The following is a 23066-nucleotide window of genomic DNA, read 5'->3' as shown; positions in this document are numbered from 1 at the left end:
AACACCCAAAACACCCCAAAATCCGGGTCGGAGCAACGAAAATACACCGAAAATACACCAAAAACTGGCTGGGAACACCCAAAATACCCCGAAATCCAGGTCGGGACAGCTGAAAATACACCGAAAACCAGCTCGGAACAGCCCAAAAACTGGCTGGGAACACCGAAAATACCCCAAAATCCGGGTCAGAACAGCCCAAATACCTGAAAAATCATCTGGGAACACCCAAAACACCCCAAAATCTGGGTCAGGACAGCTGAAAATACACCAAAATCTGTCTGGGAACACCCAAAATACCCCAAAATCTGGGTCAGAACACGGAAAATACCTGAAAAATCGTCTGGGAACACCAAAAATACCCCAAAATCCGGGTTAAAACAGCTGAAAATACACTGAAAATACCCCAAAATCCACCTCGGAACAGCCAAAATACACCGAAAATACCCCAAAAACCGTCTGGGAACACCCAAAACACCCCGAAATCCGGGTCAGAACACTGAAAATACACCGAAAATACCCCAAAAACTGGCTGGGAACACTGAAAATACGTGAAAGATCAGCTGGGAACACCCAAAAATACCCCCAAATCCATCCGGGACAGCCAAAATACACCGAAAATACACCAAAACCCGGATGGGAACACCCAAAAAATACCCCAAAATCCGGGTCAGAACAGCCGAAAATACCCCAAAATCCGGGTTGGAACAGCCGAAATAGCTGAAAAATCAGCTGGGAACACCGAAAATACACCAAAAACTGGCTGGGAACACCTGAAATACCCCAAAACCGGCCATGAACACCCAAAAACCGGCTGGGAACACCCAAAAATACTCAAAAAATCAGCTGGGAACACCTGGAATACCCCAAAAATCACCTGGAAACACCTGAGATCTGAAAAACAACCAGAAAGACCCAAAAATACCCCAAAAACCATCTGGGAACACCTGGGAACACCTGAAATACCCCCAAAATCAGCTGGAAACACCCAAAATACCAAAAGAATCTACAGGGAACACCCAAAATACCCCCAAAACGGCCACAAACACCCAAAAATACCTGAAAAATCAGCTGGGAACACCCAAAAATACCCAAAAAATCGGCTGGGAACACCCGAAATACCCCAAAAATTGGCTGGGAACTTCTGAGAACATCTGAAAAACAACCGGAAACACCCAAACACACCAAAAAATACCCCAAAACACCCCAGAAGTTGTCTGGAAACATCTGAAAAACAACCAGAAACACCCAAAACTACCTGAAAACACCCAAAGAAACGGCCAGGAAGATCTGAAAATACCCCAAAAATCGGCTTGAAACACCTGAGAACGTCTGAAAAACAACTGGAAACACCCAAAATCACCCAAAAATGCCCCAAAAGTCGGCCAGAAACACCTGAAAATACCCCCAAAAATCGATGGAAACGTGAAAATCACTGAAAAAAAAATCTGTGAAACACCTGAAAACCAGCTGGAAACGCCCAAAAATACCCCAAAAAACAGCTGGAAACATGAAAAAAAATCCAAACCATCAGAAAACCAGCAAAAATCGCCTGGGAAACACTCGAAAAACAGCCGGAAACACTCAAAAAGGTCAAAAAATACACCGAAACCAGCCAGAAACAGGAAAAAACACCTGGAAATGCCTGAAAAACTACAAAATACAGCCAGAAACACCCAAAATTCCCCCTAAAACCGCTGGAAATGCCAAAAAATACCTGAAAAACAGCTGGAAACACCCAAAAACACCCCAAAAACCAGCTGGAAAAATGAAAAAAATCCAAACCATCTGAAAACCAGCAAAAATCGCCTGGGAAACACCCAAAAAACAGCTGGAAACACCCAAAATGGTCAAAAAATACCCTCAAACCAGCCAGAAACGGGAAAAAACACCTGGAAATGCCTGAAAAACAGCCAAAAACCAAACAACAAAAAACAACAACAACCAGCCAGAAACACCCAAAGTTCCCCCCCAAACAGCTGGAAATACTAAAAATTACTTAAAAACCAGCTGGAAACACCCAAAAACACCCCAAATGCCAAAAAATACCTGAAAAACAGCTGGAAGCACCCAAAAATAGTAAAAAATACCCTCAAACCAGCCAGAAACAGGAAAAAACACCAGAAAATAGCTGAAAAACAGCTGGAAACACCCAAAAATACCCCAAAAAACCCTGAAATTCAGCCAAAAAAAAAGAAAAAAAATCTGAAAACACCCCGAAAATATCTGAAAAAACAGAAAATACCCAAAAACCGCAGAAAAATACCCCAAAAATGCCCAAAACTGGGTGAAAACCACTCGGAAACACCCGAAAAACACCCGGAGAAGAGAAAAATATACCAAAAAAAATCACCCGAAACTCACCCAAAAATCTCCCCAAAAAAAAGAAAAAAAATCTGAAAACACCCCGAAAATATCTGAAAAAACAGAAAATACCCAAAAACCGCAGAAAAATACCCCAAAAATGCCCAAAACTGGGTGAAAACCACTCGGAAACACCCGAAAAACACCCGGAGAAGAGAAAAATAGCCCCAGAAATACCCCGAGAAATAACCCCAAAATTTTGGGGAAACGAGCGAAACTCATCCAAAAACCAAAAAAAATCACCCGAAACTCACCCACAAATACCAAAAATCCCAAAACCCCCTCCCCAAAATTCACTGTGAACTCCCCAAAATTCACTGTGAACACCCCAAGCCACTGTGAACCCCAAAATCCCTCAAAATTACCCCAGATCTTCCCAAAATTACCCCCAAATTTTCCCTGAATTCCCCCAAAATTCCCCCAAATTTCCCCCCAATCACCCCCAAATTCCCCCAAATCTTCCCCAAAATCCCCCAAATAAACCCCAAAACCAGATGTGAAAATTGTGTTTTATTACAAACGGGAATTTTGGGGGGATTTGGGGGCTTTTGTGGAAATTTTTGGGATTTTTGGGAGTTTTTTGAGAAATTTTGGGGGAGGATCTTAAAAAAATTCCGGGGGATTTTTAGGGAATTTTTTGTTGTTTTTTGGGGATTTTTTGGGAATTTTTTTGTTGTTTTTTTTTGGGAATTTTTCATTTTTAGGGGATTTTGGGGGTTTTTTAGGGAATTTTTTTTTTGTTCTTTTTTAATTTTGGGGGGAATTTGGGGGATTTTGGGTCCCTCAGAAGTGGGCGGTGACGCGGTCGATCTCCAGGAGGTCGTCCAGGATCTGTGGGGGAGGGGAGAGAGGTCAGGGGCTCACCTGGCCCGAAATTCACCTGGCCTGAAACGTACCTGTCCAATCCTTACCTGGCCCGAAATTCACCTGTCCCAAAACTCACCTGGCCAAACCTCACCAATCCAAGACTCACCTGGCCCGAAACTCACCTGTCCAATCCTCACCTGTTTGAACCTCACCTGTCCGAACCTCACCTGTCCTGAGCCTCACCTGGCCCGAAACTCACCTGTTCAAAACCTCACCTGGCCTGAAATTCACCTGTCCTGAGCCTCACCTGTGCAATCCTTACCTGGCCCAGAACTTACCTGTTGAATCCTCACCTGTCCAATCCTCACCTGTCCTGAGCCTCACCTGTGCAATCCTCACCTGTTTGAACCTCACCTGTCCAAGCCTCACCTGGCCTGAACCTCACTGTCCAGAACTTCACCTGCCCAATCCTCACCTGTTTGAACCTCACCTGGCCAAACCTCACCTGTCCTGAGCCTCACCTGTCCTGAGCCTCACCTGGACAATCCTCATCTGTCCAAACCTCACCTGTCCTGAGCCTCACCCGACCAAACCTCACCTGTTCCAGAATTTATCTGTCCCAAATCTTCACCTGTCCAATCCTCCCCTGTCCTGAGCCTCACCCGACCAAACCTCACCTGTTCCAGAATTTATCTGTCCCAAATCTTCACCTGTCCAATCCTCCCCTGTCCTGAGCCTCACCCGACCAAACCTCACCTGTTCCAGAATTTATCTGTCCCAAATCTTCACCTGTCCAATCCTCCCCTGTCCTGAGCCTCACCCGACCAAACCTCACCTGTTCCAGAATTTATCTGTCCCAAATCTTCACCTGTCCAATCCTCCCCTGTCCTGAGCCTCACCCGACCAAACCTCACCTGTTCCAGAATTTATCTGTCCCAAATCTTCACCTGTCCAATCCTCAACCTGTGCAATCCTCACCTGTCCAAACCTCACCTGTCCAAGCCTCACCTGTCCTGAGCCTCACCTGGACAAACCTCACCTGGCCCGAAACTCACCTGTCCAATCCTCGCCTGTCCAATCCTCACCTGCCCAGCCCCACATCTGCCCAGCCCCACCTGCCCAGCCCCACATTGGCGCTCAGGTACAGGAACCTGCCCAGCAGTTCCCCGTCCAGCACGTTGCGCACGGCGTTCTGCAGCAGGCGCCGCTCCGACTGCAGCAGCCTGACACAGGTGAGACAGGTGAGATACGGACAGGTGAGACAGGTGAGAGGTGAAAGGTGAAGCAGGTGAGGGACAGGGGAGACACGGCAGACAGGTGAGACAGGTGAGACAAAGAAGTGGTGAAAGACACCCCACACCTGCCCAGGTGCCACTCACGATGTCAGGTGTGGTGCCGATCTTCTTGGCCAGCTCGCCGCAGCCCCACACCTGCCCAGCCCCACACCTGCCCAGCCCCACACCTGCCCAGCCCCACACCTGCCCAGCCCCACACCTGCCCAGCCCAGCCTCGCACCTGCCCAGCCCACACCTGCCCAGGTGCCACTCACGATGTCAGGTGTGGTGCCGATCTTCTTGGCCAGCTCGCCGCGCTCCATGGCGCTCAGGTACAGGAACCTGCCCAGCAGTTCCCCGTCCAGCACGTTGCGCACGGCGTTCTGCAGCAGGCGCCGCTCCGACTGCAGCAGCCTGACACAGGTGAGACAGGTGAGACACGGACAGGTGAGACAGGTGAGATACGGACAGGTGAGACAGGTGAGAGGTGAAAGGTGAAGCAGGTGAGGGACAGGGGAGACACGGCAGACAGGTGAGACAGGTGAGACAAAGAAGTGGTGAAAGACAGGTGAGAGGGGAGACAGGTGAGAGTGGACAATTGGGACAGGTGAGATGGGACAGGTGAGGAGCAGGTGAACAGGTGAGATGGGACAGGTGAGGGGCAGGTGAACCGGTGAGATGGGACAGGTGTGACATGGGACAGGTGAGATGGGACAGGTGAGAGGTGAGACAGGTGAGAGCAGACAATTGGGACGGGTGTGAGATGGGACAGGTGAGATGGGACAGGTGAGGAGCAGGTGAACCGGTGAGATGGGACAGATGTGAGATGGGACAGGTGAGGGGCAGGTGAGCAGGTGAGATGGGACAGGCGTGACATGGGACAGGTGAGACCGGTGAGACAGGTGAGGGACAGGGGACAGGAGAGACAGGTGAAAGGTGAGACAGGTGCTAGGTGTGAGATGGGACAGGTGAGGGGCCTGGGGACAGGTGAGATGGGACAGGTGAGGGGCAGGTGAACAGGTGAGATGGGACAGGTGTGAGATGGGACAGGTGAGGGGCACGGGGACAGGTGAGATGGGACTGGTGCAACAGGTGAGACAGGTGTGGGATGGGACAGGTGTGGGACAGGTAAGGGACCAGTGAGGGATGGATGAATGACAGGTGAGGGACAGGTGTGGGACACAGCTGGGACAGGTGAGAGACCTGGGACAGGAGAGGTGAGGAACATGGGACAGGTGAGACAGGTGAGATACAGGTGAGATGAGACAGGTGAGGGACAGGGGACAGGTGTGTGATGGGAAAAGTGTGGAACAGGTGGGACAGGTGAGGGACAGGTAAGAAAAGACAGGTGAAGGACAGGTAAGGAACAAAGACAGGTGAGACAGGTGGGAAGTGTGGGACATGGATAGGACAGGTGAGGTGGGACAGGTGTGAGGCAATGCTAGGACAGGTGTGGGGCAGGCGATGGTACCTAAATGCCTCGAGGTTGAGCCCTGCCAGGTACGGCAGGTGTGCACGTGTACACAGGTGTGGGCAGGTGTGCAGAGGTGTGTGCAAGTGTGCACAAGTGTGTAAAGGTGTGCAGAGGTGTGTCAGGTGTGCACGGGTGTGTACAGGTGTGCATGGGTGTGCACAGGCGTGCACAGGTGTGTGCAGGTGTGCAGAGGTGTGTCAGGTGTGCACGGGTGTGTACAGGTGTGCATGGGTGTGCACAGGTGTGCACAGGTGTGTCAGGTGTGCACGGGTGTGCAGAGGTGTGTCAGGTGTGCCATTATCTGAGTGCCCGTGGATTCAGCCCGGCCAGGTGCAGCAGGGTGGGTGTAGGACAGGTGTGTACAGGTGTACCCCAGGTGTGTTGAGGTGTTCCCCAGGTGTTATTTACCTTAACACTTGTGGGTTGAGCCTCGCCAGGTGGGGCAGGGCGGAGCTCCGGTGTGCACAGGTGTGTACAGGTGTATCCCAGGAGGATGTGCACAAGTGTGTAAAGGTGTGCACAGGTGTGTCAGGTGTGCACGGGTGTGCAGAGGTGTGTCAGGTGTGCCATTATCTGAGTGCCCGTGGATTCAGCCCGGCCAGGTGCAGCAGGGTGGGTGTAGGACAGGTGTGTACAGGTGTACCCCAGGTGTGTACAGGTGTACCCCAGGTGTTATTTACCTTAACACTTGTGGGTTGAGCCCCGCCAGGTGTGGCAGGGCGGAGCTCAGGTGTGCCCAGGTGTGTGTAGGTGTATCCCAGGTGTATCCCAGGTGTATCTCAGGTGTCCTTACCTGAACGCCCGCGGGTTGAGCCCCACCAGGTGGGGCAGGGCGGAGCTCAGGTGTGTACAGGTGTACCCCAGGTGTATCCCAGGTGTGCCCAGGTGTGTCCTTACCTGAACACCCGGCGGTTGAGCCCCACCAGGTGTGGCAGGGTGGAGCTCAGGTGTGTGTAGGTGTTCTCCAGGTGTATCCCAGCTGTGCCCAGGTGTCCCCAGGTGTATCCCAGGTGTGCCCAGGTGTCCCCAGGTGTTATTTACCTGAATGCCCGGGGGTTGAGCCCCGCCAGGTGCGGCAGGGTGGAGCTCCGCTGTGCACAGATGTATCCCAGGTGTATCCCAGGTGTATCCCAGGTGTTCCCCAGGTGTGCCCAGGTGTTATTTACCTGAACGCCCATGGGTTGAGCCCCGTCAGGTGTGGCAGGGCGGAGCTCAGGTGTGCTCAGGTGTGTGTAGGTGTACCCAGGTGTACCCCAGGTGTGTGTAGTTGTTCCCCAGGTGTATCCCAGGTGTATCTCAGGTGTCCTTACCTGAACGCCCGCGGGTTGAGCCCCGCCAGGTGCGGCAGGGCGGAGCTCAGGTGTGTACAGGTGTACCCCAGGTGTATCCCAGGTGTGTACAGGTGTGTCCTTACCTGAAGGCCCGCGGGTTGAGCCCCGCCAGGTGCGGCAGGGCGGAGCTCAGGTGTGTCCAGGTGTATCCCAGGTGTCCCCAGGTGTATCCCAGGTGTGTTCAGGTGTACCCCAGGTGTATCCCAGGTGTGTACAGGTGTGTCCTTACCTGAAGGCCCGCGGGTTGAGCCCCGCCAGGTGCGGCAGGGCGGAGCTCAGCGCGTTCTGCAGCATCAGCAATCTCCTGTAGGTTTTCTCCTGCATGGGCAGCAGCAGCCCCAGGCCCCCGTCCAGCGTCGCTGCGGGGACGGCGCCGTCAGCACCCCAAAAGCACAAATCCCAAAATCCCACCCCAAAACCCACCCCGATCCCAGAAACATCAAATCCCAAAACCCCAAATCCCACCCCAAAAACAACAAATCCCAGACAAAATCCCAAAAACAACAAATCCCAGCCAAAACAACAAATCCCACCCCAAAGCCCACAAACCCCAAATCCCAAAACAACAAATCCCAAAAACAACAAATCCCAGCCAAAATCCCAAAACCAAATCCCACCCAAAACACAAATCCCACCCAAAATCCCAAAACAACAAATCCCACCCCAAAAACAACAAATCCCAGACAAAATCCCAAAAACAACAAATCCCAGCCAAAATCCCAAAACCAAATCCCACCCAAAACACAAATCCCACCCAAAATCCCAAAACAACAAATCCCACCCCAAAAACAACAAATCCCAGACAAAATCCCAAAAACAACAAATCCCAGCCAAAATCCCAAAAACAACCAACCCCACCCCAAAACAAATCCCACCCAAAACACAAATCCCACCCAAAATCCCAAAACAACAAATCCCACCCCAAAAACAACAAATCCCAGACAAAATCCCAAAAACAACAAATCCCAGCCAAAATCCCAAAAACAACCAACCCCACCCCAAAACAAATCCCACCCAAAACACAAATCCCACCCAAAATCCCAAAACAACAAATCCCACCCCAAAAACAACAAATCCCAGACAAAATCCCAAAAACAACAAATCCCAGCCAAAATCCCAAAAACAACCAACCCCACCCCAAAACAAATCCCACCCAAAACACAAATCCCACCCAAAATCCCAAAACAACAAATCCCACCCCAAAAACAACAAATCCCAGACAAAATCCCAAAAACAACAAATCCCAGCCAAAATCCCAAAAACAACCAACCCCACCCCAAAACAAATCCCACCCAAAACACAAATCCCACCCAAAATCCCAAAACAACAAATCCCACCCCAAAAACAACAAATCCCAGACAAAATCCCAAAAACAACAAATCCCAGCCAAAATCCCAAAAACAACCAACCCCACCCCAAAACAAATCCCACCCAAAACACAAATCCCACCCAAAATCCCAAAACAACAAATCCCACCCCAAAAACAACAAATCCCAGACAAAATCCCAAAAACAACAAATCCCAGCCAAAATCCCAAAAACAACCAACCCCACCCCAAAACAAATCCCACCCAAAACACAAATCCCACCCAAAATCCCAAAACAACAAATCCCACCCCAAAAACAACAAATCCCAGACAAAATCCCAAAAACAACAAATCCCAGCCAAAATCCCAAAAACAACCAACCCCACCCCAAAACAAATCCCACCCAAAACACAAATCCCACCCAAAATCCCAAAACAACAAATCCCACCCCAAAAACAACAAATCCCAGACAAAATCCCAAAAACAACAAATCCCAGCCAAAATCCCAAAAACAACCAACCCCACCCCAAAACAAATCCCACCCAAAACACAAATCCCACCCAAAATCCCAAAACAACAAATCCCACCCCAAAAACAACAAATCCCAGACAAAATCCCAAAAACAACAAATCCCAGCCAAAATCCCAAAAACAACCAACCCCACCCCAAAACAAATCCCACCCAAAACACAAATCCCAAAAACAAATCCCAGCCAAAATCCCCAAAACAACAAATCCCAGAAACAGCAAATCCCATCCCAAATCCCGAAAACTACAAATCCCACCCCAAACCAACAAATCCCACCCCAAACCCAAAACCAACAAATTCCACCCCAAAACAACAAATCCCACCCCAAAACCCAAAACAACAAATCCCAAAACCAACAAATTCCACCCCAAAATCCCAGAAACCCCAAAACCCCAATCCCCCAAATTCTACCCCAAATCCTGGCAACTTGATCCCAAAACCCCAAATTCCACCCCAATCCCAAAACCCCAAAACCCATCCCAAATCCCACCCCCAGTCCAGAACCCCAAACTCAGCCTGAATCCCAGAAACCCCAAATCCCAGACCTGCACATCCCACCTGCAATCCCAGAAATCCCAAAACCCCAGAACCCCCAATCCCAAACCCCCAATCCCAAACCCCAAATCCCAAACCCTCCAATCCCAAACCCCCAATCCCAAACCCCCAATCCCAAACCCTCCAATCCCAAACCCCCAATCCCAAACCCCCAATCCCAAACCCCAAATCCCAAAATCCCAGAACCCCAAAACGCCCAATCCCAGAACCCCCAATCCCAAATCCCAGCACCCCAATCCCAGCACCCAACCCCAGCAGTCAGGGTCACACCTGGATCCTGCACCCCAAAGCCCAGCTGTGTCCCAGGTGTGTCCCCAGCCCAGGTGTGGCCCCAGCTGTCCCCAGGTGTGCCCAGGTGCCCCCAGGTGTGCCCAGGTGTGTTTCTCGCTGAACCAGGTGCTGTGCTTGTTCTCCCAGGTGTCCTCAGGTGTCCCCAGGTGTCCCCAGGTGTGCCCCAGGTGTGTCCCCACCCCAGGTGTGTCCCCAGGTGTGCCCCATACCAAACCAGGTGCTGTGCTTCTTCTCCCAGGTGTGTCCCCAGGTGTGTCCCCAGGTGTGTCCCAGGTGTGCCCCACATGTCCCCAGGTGCCCCCAGGTGTGTCCCCAGCCCAGGTGAGTCCCTCACTGAACCAGGTGCTGTGCTTGTTCCCCCAGGTGTCCCCAGGTGCCCCCAGGTGTGTGCCCAGCCCAGGTGTGCCCCCAGGTGAGTGACTCACCGAACCAGGTGCTGTGCTTGTTCTCCCAGGTGTGTCCCACCTGTCCCCAGGTGTGCCCAGGTGTATCCCCAGGTGTGCCCAGGTGTGCCCCAGGTGTGCCCCTACTGAACCAGGTGCTGTGCTTGTTCTCCCAGGTGTGCCCAGGTATCCCCAGGTGCCCCCAGGTGCCCCCAGGTGTTTCTCTCACCAAACCAGGTGATGTGCTTGTTCTCCCAGGTGTGTGCCCAGCCCAGGTGCCCCCAGGTCCATCCCAGGTGTCCCCAGGTATCCCCAGGTGTCCCCAGCTGTCCCCAGGTGTGCCCCATACCAAACCAGGTGATGTGCTTGTTCTCCCAGGTGTGCCCCACATGTCCCCAGGTGTGCCCCACACCGAACCAGGTGATGTGCTTGTTCTCCCAGGTGCCCCATGTGTGCCCAGGTGTTTCTCATACCGAACCAGGTGATGTGCTTGTTCTCCCAGGTGTCCCCAGGTGCCCCCAGGTCTATCTCAGGTGTATCCCAGGTGTATCCCAGGTGTGCCCAGGTGCCCCCAGCTGTCCCCAGGTGTGCCCAGGTGTGTCCCAGGTCCCCCCAAACATGCCCAGGTCTATCCCAGGTACCCCCAGGCGCCCCAGGTACCCCCAGGTCTATCCCAGGTGTGCCCAGGTGTGTCACAGGTGTACCCCCGGGTGTCACAGGTGCCCCAGGTGTGTCACAGGCACCCCCAGGTGTGCCCAGGTGTGCCCCAGGTGTGCCCAGGTGTGCCCCAGGTCTATCCCAGGTACACCCAGGTGCAGGTGTCCCCAGGTGTGTCCCAGCTGTCCCCAGGTGTGCCCACATGTCCCCAGGTGTGCCCCCAGGTGTGCCCCTACCGAACCAGGTGATGTGCTTGTTCCCCCAGGTGCCCCAGGTGTGCCCACATGTCCCCAGGTGTGCCCCCAGGTGTGCCCCTACCGAACCAGGTGATGTGCTTGTTCCCCCAGGTGCCCCAGGTGTGCCCAGGTGTGCCTCACCGAACCAGGTGATGTGCTTGTTCCCCCAGGTGCCCCAGGTGTGCCCAGGTGTGCCTCACCGAACCAGGTGATGTGCTTGTTCTCCCAGGTGCTGCTGCGCCGGTTGGGCCCCTCGGCGTGCCCGCGGCACGGCGTGCGCCAGAACGTGTTCACGTGCGCCCCCACGTGGAAGTCGGCGCGGCGCAGCAGCCGCAGCCCCCCGAAGGACTCCTTGGCTGGGGGGACACCCGCGTCACCGGGGCCACCCTGGGGTCACCCGGGGTCACCGGGGTCACCCGGGGCCACCGGGGTCACCCTGGGGTCACCGGGGTCACCCTGGGGTCACGCGGGGTCAGCGGCCCCGCCCCGCTCACCTTCCGGCAGGTACATGTACACCAGCAGGTTCCGGTCGCGGTCCGACACTGCGGGAGGGGTGCGGGGAAGTCAGACTGGTTTTACCCAAATTCTGCCCAATTTTAACCAAATTCTACCTGAATTTACCCAAATTCTACCTGAATTTAAACAAATTCTACCTGAATTTACCCAAATTCTACCTGAATTTAAACAAATTCTACCTGAATTTACCCAAATTCTACCTGAATTTAAACAAATTCTACCTGAATTTAAACAAATTCTAACTGAATTTAAACAAATTCTACCTAAATTTAAAGATTCTACCTGAATTTACCCAAATTCCTCACAAATTTAAACAAATTCTACCTGAATTTAAACAAATTCTACCCAAATTTACCCAAATTCTGCCCAAATTTAAACAAATTCTACCTAAATTTACCCAAATTCCTCACAAATTTGAACAAATTCTACCTGAATTTAAACAAATTCTACCTGAATTTACCCAAATTCTACCTGAATTTAAACAAATTCTACCTGAATTTAACCAAATTCTACCTGAATTTACCCAAATTATACCTGAATTTAAACAGATTCCACCCGAATTTAAACAAATTCTACCTGAATTTACCCAAATTCTACCTGAATTTACCCAAATTCTACCTGAATTTACCCAAATTCTACCTGAATTTACCCAAATTCTACCTGAATTTACCCAAATTCTACCTGAATTTACCCAAATTCTACCTGAATTTACCCAAATTCTACCTGAATTTACCCAAATTCTACCTGAATTTACCCAAATTCTACCTGAATTTACCCAAATTCTACCTGAATTTACCCAAATTCTACCTGAATTTACCCAAATTCTACCTGAATTTACCCAAATTCTACCTGAATTTACCCAAATTCTACCTGAATTTACCCAAATTCTACCTGAATTTACCCAAATTCTACCTGAATTTACCCAAATTCTACCTGAATTTACCCAAATTCCACACAAATTTAAACAAATTCTACCTAAATTCCACACAAATTCTACCTGAATTTAAACAAATTCTGCCCAAATTTAACCAAATTCTACCTGAATTTACTCAAATTCAACCTGAATTTATCCAAAGGTCAGCTTGAGGTCAAGAAAAATCCACGAAAAATTCACCAAAATCCAGCCAAACTCAACTACGGTTCAACCAAACCCAACTGAACCCAACCCAACCCAACCCAACTGAACTCAACCCAACCCAACTCAACCCAACCCAACGAAACTCAACCCAAACTCAACCAAACCCGACCACATCCAATCCAAACTCAGCCAAACCCAACTAAACACAACCCAACTAAACTCAACTCAACCCAACCCAACTGAACTCAACCAAACTCAATCAAACCAAATCAAATCCAATCCAAACTCAACCAATCTCTCATATGGCCAACTAAATTCAACCAAAACTCAAACCAAATACAGCCAACAAAACCCAACCCAAACTCAACCCAACCAAACCCATCTGAACTCAACCAAAACTCAACCAAACCAAACTACAGTCAACAAAACCTGACCCAAACTCAACCCAACCCAACTGAACTCAACCCAACCCAACTGAACTCAACCCAAACAAACCAAACTCAACCCAACTAAACTCAATTCATCTAAACTCAACAAAACCCAACAGAACTCAACCCAACCCAACTAAACTCAACTCAAGCAACTGAACTCAACCAAAACTCAACCAAACCAAACTACACTCAACAAAACCCGGCCCAAACTCAACCAAACTCAACTACGGTCAACCAAACCCAACTAAACTCAACCAAATACAATCCAAACTCAACCAAACCCAACTAAACTCAACCCAACCCAACCAAATCCAATCCAAACTCAACCAAACCCAACTAAACTCAACCCAACCCAACCAAATCCAATCCAAACTCAACCCAAAGCCAACTGAACTCAACCAAACCCAACCCAACCAAACGGAACCCAACCCAAACTCAACTCAACCCAAACCCATCCAAACCCAACTGAACTCACTCAAACCCAACCCAAATCCAACTAAACTCAAATCAAACTCAACTGAAACCCAACCAAACTCAACCCAACCCAACCCAAACTCAACGAAACCCAACTAAATTCAACCCAAACCCAACCACCATCAACCACACCCAACCCAACCCAACCCAAACTCAATAAAACTCAACTAAACCCAACTAAATTCAACCCAAACCCAACCACCATCAACCTCACCCAACCAAACCCAACCCAAACTCAATAAAACTCAACCCAACTAAATTCAACCCAAACTCAACCAAACCAAACCAACCCCTCCCAAACTCAACCCTAACCCAACCAAACTGAACCAAACCCAACTACCATCAACCAAACCAAATGAGGCTCTTCCAAACTCTACCAAACCCAACCCAAACTCAACCCAAACGCAACCAAACCCAACCCAAACTCAACCCAAACCAAACCCAACCCAAACTCAACCCAAACCCAACCAAACCCAACCCAAACTCACCCAAACCCAACCCAAACTCAACCCAAACCCAACCCAAACCCAACCAAACCCAACCCAAACCCAACCCAAACCCAACCAAACCCAACCCAAACTCAACCCAAACCCAACCAAACCCAACCCAAACCCAACCCAAACCCAACCAAACCCAACCCAAACTCAACCCAAACCCAACCCAACCCAAACTCAACCCAAACTCACCCGAACCCAACCTGAACTCAACCAAACCCAACCAAATCCAATCCAAACTCAACCAATCTCTCATATGGCCAACTAAACTCAACCAAAACTCAACCAAACCAAACTACAGTCAATAAAACCCAACCCAAACTCAACCACACTCAACTACGGTCAACCAAACCCAACTAAACTCAACCCAACCCAACCCAACCCCAACCAAACTCAACCAAAACTCAATCGAACCCAACCCAAGCTCAACCAAACCCAACTGAACCCAACCCAAACTCAACCAAACCAAACCAAACTCAATCAAACCCAACCCAAACTCAACTAAACCGAACCAAACTCAATCAAACCCAACCCAAACTCAACTAAACCGAACCAAACTCAATCAAACCCAACCCAAACTCAACTAAACCGAACCAAACTCAATCAAACCCAACCCAAACTCAACTAAACCGAACCAAACTCAATCAAACCCAACCCAAACTCAACTAAACCGAACCAAACTCAATCAAACCCAACCCAAACTCAACTAAACCGAACCAAACTCAATCAAACCCAACCCAAACTCAACTAAACCGAACCAAACTCAATCAAACCCAACCCAAACTCAACTAAACCGAACCAAACTCAATCAAACCCAACCCAAACTCAACTAAACCGAACCAAACTCAATCAAACCCAACCCAAACTCAACTAAACCGAACCAAACTCAATCAAACCCAACCCAAACTCAACTAAACCGAACCAAACTCAATCAAACCCAACCCAAACTCAACCCAAACCCAACCAAACCCAACCCAAACCCAACTGAACTCAACCCAAACCCAACTAAACCAACCCAAACCCAACTGAACCCAACCCGAACCCAACCAAATCCAACCCAAACCCAACCAAAACTCAACTGAAACCTAACCCAACCCAACCCAACTAAACCAACCCAAACCCAACCCAACTCAACCCAACCCAACCAAACCCAACCCAAACCCAACCAAACCCAACCCAAACTCAACCCAAACCAACCAAACTCAATCAAACCCAACCCAAACTCAACCCAAACCCAACCCAAACCCAACCAAACCCAACCCAAACCCAACTAAACCAACCCAAACCCAACTGAACCCAACCCGAACCCAACCAAATCCAACCCAAACCCAACCAAAACTCAACTGAAACCTAACCCAACCCAACCCAACTAAACCAACCCAAACCCAACCCAACTCAACCCAACCCAACCAAACCCAACCCAAACCCAACCAAACCCAACCCAAACTCAACCCAAACCCAACCAAACCCAACCCAACCCAACCCTCACCAACCCCCCCGCGCCGGGCCGCGTCCGTACCCAGGAATCCCAGCTGGGTGCCGTCCACCATGAAGTCCACGCTGTAGACCTCCAGCGGCTTGGCGTCCTGCGGGGACACCGCTGTCACCGTCACCGCCCCGGTGCCGGGGGTGGCACCTGGGCACCCCCCTGAGACCCCCAGGTGACCCCCGAGTGTCCCCCAGACCCTCGGGCTGCTCTGGAGACCGCTGAGGGTCCTCCAAGAGACTCCTGGAGAGTCCTCCAAGAGCCCCCAGTGTCCCTCAGGTGTCGCCCAAGACCCTCAGGTGTCCCCAACGACCTTCAGGCGTCCCCCAAGACCCTCAGGTGTCACCTCAGGTGTCACCCAAGTCCCTCAGGTGTCCGCCAAGACCCTCAGGTGTCCCTCAAGACCCTCAGGTGTCCCTCAAGACCCCCAGGTGTCCCCCAAGACCCCGGTTGTCATCCAAGACCTTCAGGTGTCACCCAAGACCCTCAGGTGTCACCTCAGGTGTCACCCAGGACCTTCAGGTGTCCTCCAGCACCTTCAGGTGTCCTCCAGGACCCTCAGATGTCACCCAAGACCTTCAGGTGTCCCCCAAGAGCCTCAGGTGTCCCTCAAGACCCTCAGGTGCCACCCAAGACCCCCAGGTGTCCCCCAAGACCCCGGTTGTCATCCAAGACCTTCAGGTGTCACCCAAGACCCTCAGGTGTCCCTCAAGACCCCAACCCTTGGATGTCCCCCAAGAACCCCAGGTGCCACCCAAGACCCCCAGGTGTCCCCCAAGACCCCGGTTGTCATCCAAGACCTTCAGGCGTCACCCAAGACCGTCAGGTGTCACCTCAGGTGTCCCCCAGGACCTTCAGGTGTTCTCCAGGACCCTCAGATGTTCTCCAGGACCCTCAGGTGTCACCCAGGACCCTCAGGTGTCCCCCAGGACCTTCAGGTGTTCTCCAGGACCCTCAGATGTTCTCCAGGACCCTCAGGTGTCACCCAGGACCCTCAGGTGTCCCCCAGGACCTTCAGGTGTTCTCCAGGACCCTCAGATGTTCTCCAGGACCCTCAGGTGTCCCCCAGGACCCTCAGGTGTCCCCCAGGACCTTCAGGTGTTCTCCAGGACCTTCAGGTGTCACCCAAGACCCTCAGGTGTCACCCAGGACCCTCAGGTGTCCCCCAGGACCTGCATGTGTCCCCCCGCAATGTCCCCAAGAACCCTCAGGTGTCCCCCAGGACCCTCAGGAGATCCCGAGACCCTGAGTGTCCCCTGAGATCTCTGAATGTCCCTCAAGACCCTCAGGTGTCACCCAACAATGTCCCCACGGACCCCAGCTGTCACCTAAAACTTCAGGCTCCACAGGAAGATCTGAGGGGACACGGGGACACCCCGAGGTCACCATGGAGGTCCTCAACCCCATGGTGGCCTCTGACACCTCCTTGGTGCCAATCCCAACCCAAACCCAAGCAATGCTGAGTGGCCACCACCATCATCCCGTTGTCCTTGAGGCTCCACAGGAAGATCTGAGGGGACACGGGGACACCCCGAGGTCACCATGGACCTCACGGTGGCCTGTCACACCGCCTTGGTGGCCCCTCAGGTCACCAACCCCAACCCAAACCCAACCAATGATGAGTGGCCACCAAGGATGGCTCATTGTCCTTGAGGCTCCTCAGGAAGATCTGAGGGGACACCCGGGGTCACCCTGGAGGTCCCTGATCTCATGGTGGCCTCTGACACCTCCCTGGTGGCCCCTCAGGTCATTGGCCCAAACCCAACGGATGCTGAGTGGCCACCACCACCATCCTGTTGTCCTTCAGGCTCCACAGGAGGAGCTGAGGGGACACAGACACCCCGAGGTCACCGTGGAGGTCCTCAACCCCATGGTGGCTTTGGACACCTCCCTGGTGGCCCCTCAAGTGACCAATCTGAACCCAACCGATGCCGAGTGGCCACCAAGGTCATCTCATTGGCCTTCAGGCTCCACAGGAGGATCTGAGGTGACAGGGACATCTCGAGGTCACCATGGAGGTCCTCAACCCAATGGTGGCCTCTGACACCGCCCTGGTGGCCCCTCAGGTGACCAATCTGGACCCAAGCAATGTTGAGTGGCCACCAAGGTTGGCTTGTTGTCCTTCAGGCTCCACAGGAGGATCTGAGGGGACACAGGGACACCCTGAGGTCACCATGGAGGTCCCTGACCTGAAGGTGGCCTTGGACACCGCCCTGGTGGCCCCTCAGGTCACTGGCCTAAACTCAACCAATGTTGTGTGACCACCAGCATCATTTCATTGGCCTTGAGGCTCCACAGGGGGATCTGAGGGCTCACCCCGGGGTCACCATGGAGCTCCTTGACCTCGTGGTGGCCTCTGACACCTCCCTGGTGGCCCATCAGGCCAACCCAAATCCAACCAACGCTGAGTGGCCACCAAGGATGGCTCACAGGCTCCACAGGAAGATCTGAGGGGATACGGGGACACCTCAATGTCACCATGGAGGTCCTGGACCTCACGGTGGCCTTGGAGACTGCCCTGGTGGCCCCTCAGGTCATTGGCCTAAACTCAACCGATGCTGAGTGACCACCAAGGTTGGCTCGTTGTCCTTGAGGCTCCTCAGGGGGATCTGAGAGGACACCTCGATGTCACCATGGAGGTCCCAGACCTCGTGGTGGCCTCTGACACCGCCCTGGTGGCCCCTCAGGTCACCAACCCCAACCCAAACCCAACCAACGCTCACAGGTGAGTCACAGGGTGCCCAGCTGTGACCTCAGACACCTGGGCACCACCTCGATCACGTCCAGGATTAGGATCTGACAGGTGAGACACGGACAGGTGAGACATGGACAGGTGAGACATGGAGAGACCAGGTGTGACAGGGACACCCTGGCACCACCTCGATCACAGCCAGGATCAGGATCTGACAGGTGAGAGGACAGGTGAGACATGGAGAGACCAGGTGTGACCTCAGACACCTGAGCACCACCTCGATCACGGCCAGGATCAGGATCTGACAGGTGAGCCAGGGACAGGTGAGACACGGACAGGTGAGCCATGGACACACCAGGTGGGACAGGGACAGGTGAGACACACCAGGTGTGACCTCAGACACCTGGGCACCACCTCGATCACGTCCAGGATCAGGATCTGACAGGTGAGACACAGGTGAGTCACAGGGTGCCCAGCTGTGACCTCAGACACCTGGGCACCACCTCGATCACAGCCAGGATCAGGATAGGTGAGACCAGGTGGGCACAGGTGAGACAATGGGGGGTCAGGGGGGGGTCATGGGGCACCCCAGGGGGCTCAGGTCACCCCGTGCAGGTGACGTGTGCCCACTCCTCCAGTGCGATCCTGCACAGGTGGGCACAGGTGAGACCAGGTGGGCACAGGTGGGGCCAGGGTGGGGTCAAAGGGGCACCCCAGGGGGCTCAGGTCACCCCGTGCAGGTGACGTGCTCCCACTGCTCCAGTGTGATCCTGCACAGGTGGGACCAGGTGAGACCAGGTGAGACCAGGTGGGCACAGGTGGGGTCAGGGTGGGGTCAGAATGAGGTCAAGGGGGCAGCCCAGGGGTCTCAGGTCACCCCGTGCAGGTGACGTGCTCCCACTGCTCCAGTGTGATCCTGCACAGGTGGGACCAGGTGAGACCAGGTGAGACCAGGTGAGACCAGGTGAGACCAGGTGAGACCAGGTGAGACCAGGTGAGACCAGGTGAGACCAGGTGAGACCAGGTGAGACCAGGTGAGACCAGGTGAGACCAGGTGAGACCAGGTGAGACCAGGTGAGACCAGGTGAGACCAGGTGAGACCAGGTGAGACCAGGTGAGACCAGGTGAGACCAGGTGAGACCAGGTGAGACCAGGTGAGACCAGGTGAGACCAGGTGAGACCAGGTGAGACCAGGTGAGACCAGGTGAGACCAGGTGAGACCAGGTGAGACCAGGTGAGACCAGGTGAGACCAGGTGAGACATGGGGGGGGTCAGGGGGGCACCCCAGGGGGCTCAGGTGATGCCCCAGGGGTCTCAGGTCACCCCATGCAGGTGACTTGTGCCCACTCCTCCAGGGCCATCCTGCACACGTGGGCACAGGTGAGACCAGGTGAGACATGGGGGGGTCACTGGGCACCCCAGGGGTCTCAGGTCACCCCGTGCAGGTGACGTGCTCCCACTGCTCCAGTGTGATCCTGCACAGGTGGGACCAGGTGAGACCAGGTGGGCACAGGTGAGACATGGGGGGTCAGGGGGAGTCATGGGGCACCCCAGGGGGCTCAGGTGATGCCCCAGGGACACATCACTTCATGCAGGTGACGTGCTCCCACTCCTCCAGCGCGATCCTGCACAGGTGGGACCAGGTGAGACCAGGTGGGCACAGGTGGGGTCAGGGTGGGGTCAGAATGAGGTCAAGGGGGCAGCCCAGGGGTCTCAGGTCACCCCGTGCAGGTGACGTGCTCCCACTGCTCCAGGGTGACCCTGGCACAGGTGACACCAGGTGAGACCAGGTGGGCACAGGTGGGGTCAGAATGAGGTCGGGGGCACCCCAGGGGGCTCAGGTGATGCCCCAGGGACACATCACTTCATGCAGGTGACGTGCTCCCACTCCTCCAGCGCGATCCTGCACAGGTGGGCACAGGTGAGACCAGGTGGGCACAGGTGAGACAATGGGGGGTCAGGGGGGGGTCATGGGGCACCCCAGGGGGCTCAGGTCACCCCGTGCAGGTGACGTGTGCCCACTCCTCCAGTGCGATCCTGCACAGGTGGGCACAGGTGAGACCAGGTGGGCACAGGTGGGGCCAGGGTGGGGTCAGAATGAGGTCAAGGGGGCAGCCCAGGGGTCTCAGGTCACCCCGTGCAGGTGACGTGCTCCCACTGCTCCAGTGCGATCCTGCACAGGTGGGACCAGGTGAGACCAGGTGGGCACAGGTGGGGTCAGAATGAGGTCAGGGGGCACCCCAGGAGTCTCAGGTGATACCCCAGGGGTCTCAGGTCACCCCGTGCAGGTGACGTGCTCCCACTCCTCCAGCGCGATCCTGCACAGGTGGGACCAGGTGAGACCAGGTGAGACCAGGTGGGCAGAGGTGAGACATGGGGGGGGTCAGGGTGGGGTCAGGGAGCACCCCAGGGGTCTCAGGTCACCCCGTGCAGGTGACGTGCTCCCACTGCTCCAGTGCGATCCTGCACAGGTGGGACCAGGTGAGACCAGGTGGGCACAGGTGGGGTCAGAATGAGGTCAGGGGGCACCCCAGGAGTCTCAGGTGATACCCCAGGGGTCTCAGGTCACCCCGTGCAGTTGAGGTGTGCCCACTCCTCCAGGGTGACCCTGGCACAGGTGGGACCAGGTGAGACCAGGTGGCGTTGGGGGTGTTGGGATTTGGGGTTCCTGGTGGGAATTTTGAGGTTCCTGATGGGATTTTGGGGTTCCTGATGGGATTTTTGAGGTTCCTGACGGAATTTTTGGGGTTCCCAGGAACATTTGGGGGTTTTTGGGGTTCCCAGGAGTTTTTGGGGTCCCACCTGGTGTTTGGGATGGGCGCCCAGCTGAGCTGGGATGGTGCGGGTCACTGTACGGGTTTGGGATTTGGGGTTCCCAATGGGATTTTTGGGGTTCCCAATGGGATTTTTGGGGTTCCCAGGAACATTTGGGATTTTTGGGGTTCCTGGTGGAATGTTTGGGGTTCCCAGGGACATTTTGGGGTTTTTGGGGTTCCCAGGAGTTTTTGGGGTCGCACCTGGTGTTGGGGATGGGCTCCCAGCTGAGTTGGGATGGTGCAGGTCACTGTACGGGTTTGGGATTTGGGGTTCCCGATGGGATTTTTGGGGTTCCTGATGGGATTTCTGGGGTTCCCAATGGGACATTTTGGGGTTTTTGGGGTTCCCAGGAGTTTTTGGGGTCGCACCTGGTGTTGGGGATGGGCTCCCAGCTGAGTTGGGATGGTGCAGGTCACTGTACGGGTTTGGGATTTGGGGTTCCCAATGGGATTTTTGGGGTTCCCAATAGGATTTTTGGGGTTCCCAGGAACATTTTGGGGTTTTTGGGGTTCCCAGGGGTTTTTGGGGTCCCACCTGGTGTTTGGGATGGGCTCCCAGCTGAGCTGGGATGGTGCAGGTCACTGTACGGGTTTGGGATTTGGGGTTCCCGATGGGATTTCTGGGGTTCCCAATAGGATTTTTGGGATTTTTTGGGTTCTCGATGGGATTTTTGGGGTTCCTGGAGTTTTCGGGGTTCCCGGAGTTTTTGGGGTCGCACCTGGTGCTGGGGATGGGCTCCCAGCTGAGCCGGGATTTCAGTGCTCATCACTGGGGTTTGGGATTCCCGGTGGGACTTTTGGGGTTCTCAATGGGGTTTTTGGGATTTTTTGGGTTCTCGATGGGATTTTTGGGGTTCCCAGGGACATTTTGGGGTTCCCAGGGGTTTTTGGGGTTCCCAGGGGTTTTGGGGTCGCACCTGGTGTTGGGGATGGCCTCCCAGCTGACAGGTGAGATGAGCTGGATGCTGAAGGCCTCCTGCTGGGGGGGCACGTAGCGCTCGTCTGGGGACAGGGGACAGCGGTCAGGGGACACCGGGGGGACTGGGGGGACTGGGGACACTGGGGATAGTTACACCCCTCAGGTGTATCCCCAGCTGTGCCCAGGTGTGTCCCCAGATGTCCCAGCTGTCCCCAGCTGTGCCCAGGTGTGTCTCCAGGTGTCTCCAGCTGTCCCCAGGTGTGCCCAGGTCCCCCCAGGTCTATCCCAGGTGTATCCCCAGCTGTCCCCCAAGTGTATCCCAGGTGTGTCCCAGCTGTCCCCATGTCCCCAGGTGTCCCAGGTGTATCTCAGGTGTCCCAGGTGTGTCCCAGCTGTGCCCAGGTGTGTCCCCAGCTGTCCCAGGGGGATCCCAGGTGTGTCCCGAGCTGTCCCAGGAGTATCTCAGGTGTCCCAGGTGTATCTCAGGTGTGTCCCAAGTGTCCCCAGGTGTATCTCAGGTGTCCCAGGTGTGTCCCAGGTGTGTCCCAGCTGTCCCAGGTGTGTCCCCAGCTGTCCCAGGTGTATCTCAGGTGTCCCAGGTGTGTCCCCAGGTGTCCCAGGTGTATCTCAGGTGTGTCCCAGCTGTGTCCCCAGGTGTCCCCAGGTGTATCCCAGGTGTATCTCAGGTGTATCTCAGGTGTGCCCAGGTGTATCTCAGGTGTATCTCAGGTGTCCCAGGTGCGCTGACCTCTCTCGATGCTCTCGAACTCCTTCTCCTCTCCCGTCATGCGCGGGATGCGCGTGCAGGGGTGGGGGGAGCTGGTGGCCACCGCGTACACCTGGGGAGGGGGCAGCACTCAGACCCCCCCGTGAGACCCCAAAACCCCCCAGGACCCCCCAAAACCCCCCGGGACCCCCCAAAACCCCCCGGGACCCCCCAAAACCCCGGTGTACACC

The 23066-nt window shown here is 53.9% G+C and overlaps 1 protein-coding gene and 1 long non-coding RNA gene across 2 annotated transcripts in view; one reads left to right on the top strand and one right to left on the bottom strand.

Annotated features, from left to right (window-relative positions):
- Positions 1 to 3069: 3069 nt before the first annotated feature.
- Positions 3070 to 23066, bottom strand: part of CPSF1 (cleavage and polyadenylation specific factor 1) — a gene marked incomplete at its 5' end in the record, with an annotated part of 72496 nt that continues 52499 nt past the window's right edge. The window contains 12 exon segments of the mRNA XM_039714732.1: positions 3070 to 3192; positions 4718 to 4856; positions 7477 to 7606; positions 11404 to 11559; positions 11698 to 11745; positions 15716 to 15976; positions 17444 to 17504; positions 18759 to 18812; positions 19975 to 19999; positions 20239 to 20277; positions 22108 to 22192; positions 22858 to 22948. Coding sequence (XP_039570666.1) covers positions 3145 to 3192; positions 4718 to 4856; positions 7477 to 7606; positions 11404 to 11559; positions 11698 to 11745; positions 15716 to 15976; positions 17444 to 17504; positions 18759 to 18812; positions 19975 to 19999; positions 20239 to 20277; positions 22108 to 22192; positions 22858 to 22948 — 1137 coding nt within the window.
- On the top strand, positions 4868 to 6067 carry LOC120504853. Its single transcript, XR_005628137.1, has 3 exons — positions 4868 to 5214; positions 5278 to 5443; positions 5493 to 6067. It is a non-coding gene; the product is annotated as an uncharacterized LOC120504853 (long non-coding RNA).

This window comes from Passer montanus, unplaced genomic scaffold (genome assembly GCF_014805655.1).
Source record: "Passer montanus isolate IOZ18808 unplaced genomic scaffold, ASM1480565v1 scaffold306, whole genome shotgun sequence".
Lineage (NCBI taxonomy): Eukaryota > Metazoa > Chordata > Aves > Passeriformes > Passeridae > Passer > Passer montanus.
This window is presented reverse-complemented; position numbering and strand designations above follow the sequence as displayed.